The following is a 12,345-nucleotide window of genomic DNA, read 5'->3' as shown; positions in this document are numbered from 1 at the left end:
ACGACCGAATATTATGGTATAATTATAGCGTCACAGATAGTGTAGACGAGAAAGTCAGAGATTTACTATCATTTAATACTGAAGAAATCTCGGCACCCAAGATTATAGTCTTTACAATTAAATATCAATTGAAAAACTAGTTGACTATCTAACCGACTAACTAACTAAAAAGGAATACGAAGCCTATAAATGATAGTGCAATTAGAAAATTTAGAGAGAGAGTAGAAGAAGATTTTATTTGAAGAACTTGTTGAATTTAAAAGGCCTTCGGGGTCGAATTGTCGTAAGTTAAAACGTTCTTCTTTTTGAAAGGTTGTTTGGTCGTTGACAGTTTTTAAGTCTGTCATTTATTTTAATATTACTTAAAGCTAAGTATTTGCAAGGTTGTTCGGTTTATACTTCTTTCCATTTTTGTTTTGTAATAAATTGTTGTTCGGTTATTTCCCCAAATTTTATTTGGTATCAAAGTATTAGCGTTAAGTCGACCGGAGTGCAACGAAAGTAGAATCAAAGTTTGTTAAAGTTTTGTAGCTTGATCTCTACACTTTTCATTTCATTACAAAGTCACGTCATAAAATTCTAAAGTTTCAAATTCATAACAAAAAGTTTAAATTTCAAAAATCAACTCTTACGATATTTTTCGTAAACTAAAATCCAAAAATTACCACAGAAAATTAATATCAGACATAAATTAAAACAGAAAAATTATATCGGACATTAATCCGACCGATTCCGGAATCCGAATCCGAAAAATTCGGTTTTTAAAAAGATCACAGTAATCGCTTATCAAAAAAATTTATATGACTGCTACGACTGGTTTTCTGACATTAGTATCGCTGAGTATTGACAGTTGATGTTTTAGCGTCAGACTGTACGGTAACTGTACGATTATAGACTACATTACAGTACTTTTCCGTTATGTTATAAATCCCATTTCTCTAAGGATAGGGTTTTGTTACTAAGTCAAATTCACTTACGATTTAAATAGACGATCAAACGCCCTTCCTTTAGATTAGGTAATTGCTCTAGGGCTACTTCTATAGTAATCTATATAATGCCTTGTAAAATAATGAATAAGAAAAGATGACGACATGATGATTTAGCAGGTAAAACTTAAAGACACTATCACTTTGTAGGTATTTTCTATAGTAAAATAATACTAGTTACATACTAAAAGCTATAAAGGACTCTACTCTTAGTCCTTTACTACATCAATTTGTTGAAGAAATTGATAAAATCATCCGAGATGCAGACAGTCCAGATCGTGCAGATCGAAGATGAGAATGCAAGTTTAGAAGATTTCCATAAAGAAGAAAAGGTACCGCAACAATTAAGTGAAAACCAGGGTAAGCAATTGCAACAGTTAATTAATAAATTTAAAGAATTGTTTACCAAGAAGCTTGGGCGGACGGAGATCGTGGAGCACAATATTCGACTACTGAAATCAGAACCGATTAGATGAAGCCGTACCCGCTATCTTACGCGAAAAGAGAGCAAGTAAGAAAAGAAATCCAAAAAATGTTGCAGCTGAATGTGATTCAACCCTCAAATAGTCCTTGGGCTTCTCCATTGATGCTAGTTAGGAAGAAGAATGGCACTTATCGCCCGTGTGTGGATTTTCGCAGAGTGAATGCCGTGACCGAAATGGATGCCTACCCAATACCGAAGATAACAGAAATTTTGGATCGTATTCGGCAAGCGAAGTTTATATCAACTATTGATCAGTCGAAGGGGTATGGGCAAATTCCCTTACCTCCGAATTCACAAAAGACAACAGCATTTATAACGCCGTTTGGGTTGTACGAATTTAAAGTTATGCCGATTGGATTACACAGTGCTCCAGCTACTTTCCAGCGTTTGATGGATGCAGTGCTAAAAGATTTGCCGGGAGTTGCTAGTGTCTACTTGGATGACATTATGTTCTATAGTGCAAATTGGAAGGAACATTTGCAGCACCTGGAACTGGTATTCGATCGATAGCGACAATATGGATTTAGTGTTAAAGAAGAAAAGTGTAATTTCGCATGCAACATTGTGTCATATTTGGGACACACGATTAAATGGTATAATATAGAAGGCTTTGCGGCAACTACAAGCCGTCTAATGTGAGCTCTGCTCAAGATCAGAAGAAAAGGCATTGTGGATCTTATATGTGGTCGTTAAACTTTTATCTACCTTATACTCGTACGTATTTTACTCTGATGTAATGAAATGAAAAGTGTAAAGATCAAGCTACAAAACTTTAATAAACTTTGATTCTACTTTCGTTGCACTCCAGTCGACTTAACGAAACTTTGTCCCCAAATAATATTTGGGGAAATAATCGAACAGCAATTTATTACAAATAAAATGGAGAAAAGTATAAACCGAACAACCTTACAAACACTTAACTTTTAGTATTAATAAAATGAGTGACGGACTTAAAAACTGTCAACAACCAAACAACCTTTCATAAAGAAGACCATTTTAACTTACGACAATTCGACCCCGAAGGCCTTTTAAATTTAACAAGTTCTTCAAAAGAATCTTCTTCTACTCTCCCTCTAAATTTTCTAATTACACTATCATTTATAGGCGAATCGCTTCGTAGAGCCGTCAGAGGTACTTAAACTAAACATTTACTACATCATTCAAAGTTCAGACACAATTTACCCTACTATTTCCTTACAAAACACCATAAAACCAGCAAGTTTACTATAAAATACATCAAACTTCACTTCCAACATAATTTCTATCATTTATACATTATAAAAGTTTAAAAATTAACCTTTAAACATTAAGATTCAGTCATAAAAATAACAGTCTAACTAATTAACAATAAACTCAACCTTTACCAATTTCCACCTTATTTTCTATTTTCCTAACTAAACTTTCCGAATGTGACTTTCATGTCACGTCATAAAATTACAACAAACAAGAACAAGAATAACATTATAATTATGAATAGACAACAATAAATCACTAAAAGTAAATGTTCACGAAGAAAAAGAAAACATTTCCATGACATAAAAAAACAATGAATGTTATACTAAAACTTCTACGATTGATGCGTTGTTGTTAACTAGGGCTCGCTAAGAGATATTTTAAAAAATACGTACAAAGATTTTGGCAATTTAAATAAGATATGCCCAGAAGAGTTCAGTAACGTTGATAAATAATATCAGCAAAATTTCTCGTGAAGATAGTTAATGCAGATTAATAGATTTCACAATGACTTAAAATCCTACTTAAAAGGTTGTAAATGGTATAAAAATACGGTATGATAAACGCAACATAAAGATTAAGTACAATCGATTAGAAATCTTTTTTTTCATCTAAATCTATAATAATATCATAATCTTAGTTCATATTTGACTTAAATTGATTGTAAGACATTTTACAATTTAATTGTCGCCGTTTAGTTAGTAACTATAATCTCTCGCTCTAAAATTTATTCAGGATACGTATAGCATAAAAGCACGATTGTTGAGATATTGATACATTTGTATATGCCCAATAGGACGATTTATTAGCAAAATTACGCAAATAAAAGGGCTATAGATCTTTATAGTACTATAACAAAGTTAGACATAGTAGAAAAAAGTCGTTACTGATCATTTCTTTGCTACTCAACCCTTTGATTGCTTTAGATAACTGCTTGTTCTAGAGCTGTAAAATATTGTTTTTTGTGCTCTTGATGGCACCGCTTATTTATTTTTGAATCTTGAGCAAGGAATTAAGGAAAAAATGTTAGTGCAATTATTAAGCGAAATACAATTCACCTAGAATAAATTAATAATAAAATTGATGCATCCCTTATATAAATTAAACGTTTTTAATATTTTAAAATTCTATGAATTATTCTAAGCCACAGGAGGTGGAGCAGGAGAAATTATATAATATGGTGTAGAAACAACAACACTATTTCAAGTATGCTCCTAAGTGTATAAGTTAATCCATTAACATTACAAAAAATTTAACAAATACTCTTTTATCAGCCTAATCAGTAATTTACTTCGAAATCGCTGATTTTAGTCTATAAATTATAACATTAACTTTGGATCATGTTTTTAATGACATTTTCCAGCTTTCTAGATGTTTTAAACTGTATCAGCTATTAAAAGTTTACCCTCAGAATGCACTCTAAGGTAGATGTATTTGGTAATGTGAAATATTAACGAATCCATTTGTTGCATATAATTTTTTGTGACTTGCTTAATAAGAAATTGTGGTATCATTATTAACATAAAAGAAGTTTATACTTCCATTGTACGAACGTATTTACTGTCTAAAGTATAAGGTTATGTTATAAAACGTAGATTACTTCTTCTTTGTATAGATAGTAATCAGTATTAAATAGTGTCTACGATTTTATTACTTTTTATCAATAAATACGAATACAATATGATATTATTTAGCAGATTCAGGATTGTCACAAACTTTTAAGGATCGCTGGTTGTTTATTCATTTGAGTCAGAATGCAAAAAGGTTAAATAGGAAGAATCAAACTCGTTACATTTAAATACAAGTATCCACAAAAATTTATTATAACAATTTTTCCGTTATTATGAGTTATATTTCATTTACTTTGCTTATATCATCACTATCTCATTGCATTAAAGGTTGACGGTTAGAATTTATCGTTATTATTTCTCAATTAAGCAGTTTAAATATCTTATTCCGAATGATTAATATCATCGCAGCACTATTTAAACACAGAGCATGTATAATTAGTGTTTATGGTATAGTAAGATTTTAGTTGATAACATAGTTTTCATATTTGCCTTAGTCTACTATCATTCAGTAATTTCGAATTGCGGGTCATCTTATACTTTGGTCTTCAAATCGTTTAGGCGAGATTGAGAAGTATATTTGTTCTTGTTTACCGTCCAACGTAAAGATTTAAATCGATAAGATCTTGATTTATCAGTCACGATCTACATTTATTGACCAGCTTTATATTAATAAGATATCGATTTATAGATTCTATCAGCTCTACACCTAACATTGTTTTTATTGTAATTAACAGGCATAAAAATTAAAAGTATCCATTATTTATGGAATCTCTTGTTGTCAATAGTTCAAGTAATGCAAATGATAAAAATTTAAATGCTTTGGTTTCCAGCGTCGCAGTTTTAATTGCGGCATGGCCCTTTGTATTAATACATTTTTACCGATTATAATATTTCATCACCGATACTTTTATAAGCGTACTTATCGTTTAATTTTTATTGCTACTGTATCGGATATCGTAGCTAATTTTTCATTAGTTATGTATTCTACCTATAGCATTGGAAATATATTTAATTTGTTGACGGGTTGATGGTTTTGTAGAATTGTGACTTTCACACTTTCGACTTCTAGTGCTGTTTGGGCACTAATATTATGCTTATGCTTTAGCTATTAGCCATTATATTCTCATCTCTTCACCTACTGTACGATGTTGTTCAATCATTAGAAATTATATCACACTTATAGGACAGATTGCGGTGGCCATTATTGCTGTGAGCATATCCTTGCCTTTACTATATTTTATTGATATTTATAAAGATGAGCCCGATTTTTTCGATATTCCCCGCGTCAGCTTTAACATATCAGTTTATTTAATAATACATACTAGCATAATTTACATTATCCCAACAATATTTTTAATTGCAGTTTACTGGAAGATCATTCATTATGTGGTTAGATATGTTCGACCGAGGCAAATCAATTCAGTAGGATGGACAGAAGCGAGTGACGGTGGAAGAGCTTTAATGCGAACATTTCTCATTACAACATCGGTTGATTTTCTTATTACAGTTCCTTATTTTGCAACAACCTTATCTCTGGCTTTTACTCAACAACCGCAACGTCAAATCAGAAATCGGAATAGCGCATTATACGTATTTATCTACTATTCGTTTGCGACTACAGCAGCGGTATCAATTATTAATCCACTGATAATGTTAAAATTCGATAGTTAAGTAAATCGAGCGGCGAAAGATATCCTAAAAATTTTTCGACAAATATGCCGCGTAAGATTTCGAGAAACAGTTAGCTCTACTTTTAATGATGAAAATAGACCAGTAATCATCCAAGATTATTAGTTGAAATCGTTTTATTAACTTACATCTTAAATAATGATTCGTAAAGTGAAACCGGTAGTTTTTATGGAACTTGTCTATACTACAAGATCATCGCCACTGTTCAGCTGGACGTGTGCCCATTGAAATTTTGGTAGCTTATTTGAATTGCTAGAGGCTCATTAACAAATTATAATAATCCAGATATAGTAAACAAGAATCTGGCTTTTTATAATTGTATGATTGGAGATATTTTAAGGTACGATATAAATAAGACCAAAACCATTATTAAATCATAAATATTTACACTAAATAGTATATTCGCTTATTTCAGCAAAAGTACTAGATTGTATCATTTTATCGATATAGCCAGGGGTCTGAGTAGCATAACAAAATTTCATAAAATTTGATATTATGATAGAAGATTACAATACTTTTATGGCTGCATTCATTTTTATGGATAAAAAACCTAAATTTAGATTTCTCATCTACTTACATTAAAATATAGATTACATTACTGATTAAAATAGCTGTTAATGAGCCAGCGAACATATTAATTATTAAATAATATTAAGCAAAAGCTAAGTATGTTCTATTACGAATTATTATTTTTGGGATTCATATTTAAACTATTAATCCTTACACTAAAGCGAAGATTTGATAAAAGATAAATTTATAATGAACTATCCTTTAAATTTCTTAATTGATACGATGATATTGACAGTGTTCTCAAAACTATTGGACAAAAGATTTCTTGAAAGTATAGAAAAGTGTATGAATGATAAAAAATATCGTATTTTCTATAAAGACGATAATTTATATGTTGGATAAGTTTCTGTTAGAAATTAAATTATAAACTTGAATAGTAATAGTTTTCTAACACATGCCAATTACCTGGATACTGCGTATTAAAAGAAATGGGTGCTTTTATTTTACTGTACTTTTCAGATTAGGTTTTCGTTTAAGAACTGCTATATTAAAATGCCTTATGGAGTATTTCTTGTCCTTATTTACAACTGCAATGATACTGTATTATCAACTGAGACCAAACTATTCTTACAACTGTTGTAATAACCGTCTTACATACACCGTAAGCATGACTATAATCAGATTCGACTAAAGAATTAATTTGACTTAAGGCTTTTACAAAGCTCAGTATTTGTCTTTTTCTTGCTTGAATCTAATTATTTGTGCGCGGCAATAAAATATATAATCATTACATCAAAAAAGATTGCAGTAGAATCTGTTCGTTACTGACAAAATATCAATCAAGAGATTGGTGATATGGCAAGTATAGTATCAGGTATCCATTCCGTATTCTTTTTGTTTCTATAACTGTCGCGCTTATAAAGCTTATATTGTCTACTAACTACTAATCGTTAATTTTTCTGCCGCCGATTATCATGCTATCTGATAGATCCATTCTCATATTACGCCATAAACAAGGTATTCCTAAGTAATCGTGTAAAGAGTAACTTACTAAATATTTGCATCAAGTCACCGTCGTGATATTTGGCGTAAAGTTATTGTTATTAAAGTCAATTTCTAAAGCTAGGTTAAGTGTCTATATAATTAATCACACGTAACTCGCAGAGCATGAGAAGAGTTACTATTAGTCATTATAATTGTATAAATTTGATTCTGGTGCTATAAAAATAAGTTTGTATTCTGGAACGACAATACTGCTAATACTTAATAGTTACTAATCGTTATCTAACTGCATCAAAATATCCTCTTTTACTATAATCTAGTTTCGTATTAGTCACATGTGTTGGCATTTTTAGCAGATTAAGTAACTGTAGTCATTCTAATTACATATATGTCGTAATTTGAGCTTATTGCAGCAGTAACACAAAGTACGTCAGCATTAAATAGTAGATTAGTCTCTTACACTTAATGATCTAACGGTGTTATGGCTGTCGTGATGAAATTTTAATAGCTCCAATTTTCTGTAAATGGATTATCAGCTTAAGGAATTGTAAAATCTATCTACTACAGCGTATAAGCATATACTCGTAGAGACATTGAGCAGTCAGTTCTTAATCACAACCATCTTTTAATAGTTGATATTAAAGGAATAAAATGATTTCAATCCTAGTATTAGAATAAATTAAATATCTAATCGTAGCTAATTATTTTATAACACGAAGTAGACAGCATGCGACAAATCTATTCTCTTCCAATCCATTATGATCAACATTGCAACTGGAGAGCCTAATTATAATTTTTCTAATTAGATATGCAGATAGGGAAGAATAGTGGGCGTGTTGCTACGGTAATCAATCATCTCTCACTTGGCATACTTGATTCTAGATCAATTCCTCAAGCAATAATGTTTACTATCAAAGTTAGTAGAAATATTGTAGACAGTTTGCTTGGCCTATACCGTATAAAAATTTTCTGATTTTGCGCAGATAAATGGGATTATGCAATTGAAGAAATGATCATGCGATTTGAAGCCTTTATTATGCTTTACTATTCGTGGTAGAAGCCTAAATTTAGAGGAAGAAAATCATTTTATGCCTTTAGCCTAGATTGCCATCAGATTTACATCAGATTTACACCAGGTAGGCTACACGCTTTGATCGTTTGAATTATCACTTATGCTAATTTAATTAAGTAAAATAAAATCGATTACAGTAAACTGCCGTATCCAGAAACGTTATTGCACGCATATAATGTAACTGAATTCGACTAATTATTTCGGTAGATCTCTTTCGGTTATGGTAGTAAACACTTGTTTGATCGTGATCAACTTCTTGCTATTGAGTCAATACACTGCAGTTTCCGAATTAAGTACGTCAATCTGACCCTACAACAGAGTAGATAGAGCAAAGTCTAAATAAACTTCAATTCTGTCTTTTTCACACCCGTTGAAAAGTTATAATATCTGTCGAATTAGGTCTGTTCATCTTCCATGTGCTTACACAACTCTAATAGTAGCATCAAAGTTATCATTATGTATCTAGCAGAAGTTTTTGCGGCCATTCTTCAACTGTCACTAAGCTTTTGCCTATCTTTGAGACGTATTTTCAGTAGTTGTTTATGAAAACCGTAAACAAATTGCTGTGTGATATTCTTAGTATGGACACGTAATGCTACGATTCTGAATAATACTTCACTATCATCTATACATCAGTTCTTATATAATCTAATATAATAAGATGGTAATCTCTTCCATTTCATACATAACTTGATGTAAGATTTCAATATCCACGATTTAGCGTTCTGATTAATTTACTGGACATTTACCTTAGAGTGATTATCGACACTTAGCTGTCCTTCTATGCGAAACATATAGAAGAATAATTTTACTGCATTCATAATCTTTATATTTCTTTTTTCGTTATTAGTATATCGTTCATTATTTTCTAAGAGCAATTAACCTTAGAATAGAAAGTAATCTTGTCTAGTATCTTGCTACAACTAGCAACTATTACAGTTTTTCATTAGCGCTTCTCTATTATAAAAGTCAGAAGAATTCAAGGTACTGCTATCACAGTATTCTGCTGAATGAAGTATGTCTTTAATTCTTGAGCTGTACCTCTTACTTTATTGGCATTTAAAGTAAGTAATGGCTTTTACTTAAAAGTCTAAGATTTCGCGTCATCTATTTTGGAATGAGTAAATTGTAGTTAAATATTAAGATTGATACTTTGATAACGTGAAATTTACTTAAATTATGTACAGTACTGAAACTTTGTAAATGCGATAAAGTAGCTAAATTAGAACCCCAAGACACTGCTATTTTATTCATAGAAAGCTACAATAATTATCACTAGCTAATTCAGCTTAAAGTAGATATTTACTTTCGTAAGTTCGAAAGGAGATATTATAACTGTATATTATTAGTTTTAGAATGGCTGTCTAAGCAATCCGATTAGAGGAAGCTAGAAGAGATATCATAGCGTCAAAGATTGATCTCGATGTGGATATATTCTCACTGGTCATAATATTGTATTAATTAAGCATGCTATTTTAACAGCTTGAACATGGAGGGCTCTATTTTTGTTCATTTTTGTAAGAAAACTCTCACTCATGTCTCTTGGAATAAAATATAATTGATCCGTTTTGCTTCAGATTCATATTGCTTGGCATCATTTTAATTCTTTAAAAGAGTAAACTGATGAGCATTGCTAATCATTACTATATATTCAGTTACATTCGATCATGCTTTATTTCGATATCATTTATTTTCTAGTTTGACATAGATTTAATGAATGATATTCCAGCAGATTTTAAACAACTTTAAATGGTATCTTTCAACATCTGTAACAATTCAAATTCATGCTTTATTTCTAGATCATATAGCAACAATCAATAAATAAAATGTTGTCTAAAGAAATTAAAAAGGTATTGACAAAAAACATGAAGCGAATATGTAATGACACGCCAACAAATGACATCCTTAATGAACTAGCAGCTGATGGTGTTATGTCCAGTTCTGAAGCATCGAAACTAAGAAGAATCCAGGATGATAACGAAAAAAATTTTGAATTATATAAAATTTTGGAGAAAAGAGGAGATAGAGATTTTTTAAAATTTTGTGAAGCACTTAAGAATCACGATACTGACAATGCCCAAGAATTAGGAAATTTATTGGAAAATCAAGCTAAGAATGCAATTTCAGGTGTCCAACCTAGTCCTGGTAAGATGATTCTGAAAAGCTTAATGATACAGAATAGGCCGTTTGGTAGCCCTATTTCCTCTGAATATGGTAATTTTCTTTTTGATATAGTTGTAACCACCCCAGTTACGTCAGTAGCTCCCATTTCTCATGAAGGTTAGTACAATAATTAATTTACATTTATTTACACAGATATAAAATGTTAATATAAGTGATCTTGTCAGCTATTGCGTGAATGCATACTGTACCGTATCTGTTTACCTATAAATTTAGTTTCTTTTACGGTATTTTTTGTTCTCATTAGCTTGTGGAAGTAGAATAAAGTGATAGAATTATCGACTTATGTAGCGATTGACTACGTGTTCTTATTCAAATTTTGGCTACAAGGATAAATTACTAACCTACTCAACCAGAAATTGACAGTACATCACTTATAATTAGCTCATATTTTTACTTCCATTTTTCGTTTTAATAAATGCTTTCTGTATTCCTTATCACATTCTTTTACTATTAGCTGGAAAGGATACCACTGATCAGGCATCTGCAGTTAATGATCAAACAAAATATAGTTACGGTATACTGATAGAATTCGATAAAGGCTGAGATTAAGAAATATGGATATTTCGTTAGCTTGAGAGTATCCAGTAAAAGAGATATTATCTGTTTGTTAGATGTATTTCTTAGCCACTCCTGGGATAATAAGGAAGACGTCATTCATGTAAAAAAATATCTGGAAAGTAAAGGAATTACCTGTTGGATAGACAACGAGCAACTCAGTGGGGGAATGAAACTTTTACCGGAAATCTCTAAAGCTATCCTAGCGTCTAGGGTATAAAAACTTATTTTTATTGAGCAGTTGTATCTGCTGCTTCACTATAATAGCAGATAACCGGCTGAATATCGCAACCACTTAGCATACTACCATGCTATTGGAATAGATATTATTCGACTATATGACCAAATAAAGGATATATCGAATAAGACTTCATATTTATTTATTCAGTTAACTTTTACTTACTGCATTCTTCAGCTACGTTTTCTCAAGTAGAAGCAGTAAAAGGAATAACTTTAATTATAAATCTTCTGAGATAGCATCAATTGAAGGTGGTATAATGATAACGAAAATATTTACTAGCTGAATAGTATTCATTTCAAGTTACACTGAAGTAAAGATAATTCTTACAGTAATATTTTAAGCTGATATTCATTCACTATGTTTAAGAATGGATGCTTGGTATTTAGGTTTTCTTCGGATATGATGCAGTTATAGGTGTTATACAGCGTTATTAAATTTCCGAACTTGTAGGCTAAATCAGAAGCAGATTAATACCTTGGGATAATTGTTTCATTCTGACAGCTAATTTGATATTACTTCACTATGATCTTCTGTAGGTGTTTGTGCCGTTTATGAGTAAGAAATATATCGAATCAAAGAATTGCTATTCGGAAATCAGCTACGCCAGTGACAAAAAAAAGGATATGGTAGCAGTCATTATTGAAGATATAAGACCACAGGGCGAGTTAGTCTCATCTACAGGAACAGATTTCTATATCTATATTACTGGAGATTTATATATCAAAATCCTCGTCAATAAACAAGCAACGGCTGAATTAGAAAAGAAATTAAATGAATTATACGAATCGATTAGAAAAGCAAAGAATTCGAGGAAGTGA

At 31.1% G+C, this 12,345-nt stretch overlaps 1 protein-coding gene across 1 annotated transcript; it reads left to right on the top strand.

The window, feature by feature from the left end:
• Positions 1 to 10,412: 10,412 nt before the first annotated feature.
• On the top strand, positions 10,413 to 12,345 carry TRIADDRAFT_59582 (uncharacterized protein; the record flags this gene model as incomplete). The annotated part of the gene is made up of 5 exons (XM_002115620.1): positions 10,413 to 10,692; positions 10,783 to 10,827; positions 11,186 to 11,245; positions 11,343 to 11,500; positions 12,064 to 12,345. 5 exons carry the CDS (start codon positions 10,413 to 10,415, stop codon positions 12,343 to 12,345), a joined length of 825 nt encoding a protein of 274 aa, XP_002115656.1.

This window comes from Trichoplax adhaerens, genomic scaffold, assembly GCF_000150275.1.
Source record: "Trichoplax adhaerens TRIADscaffold_11 genomic scaffold, whole genome shotgun sequence".
NCBI classification, from domain to species: Eukaryota; Metazoa; Placozoa; class Uniplacotomia; order Trichoplacea; family Trichoplacidae; genus Trichoplax; species Trichoplax adhaerens.
This window is presented reverse-complemented; position numbering and strand designations above follow the sequence as displayed.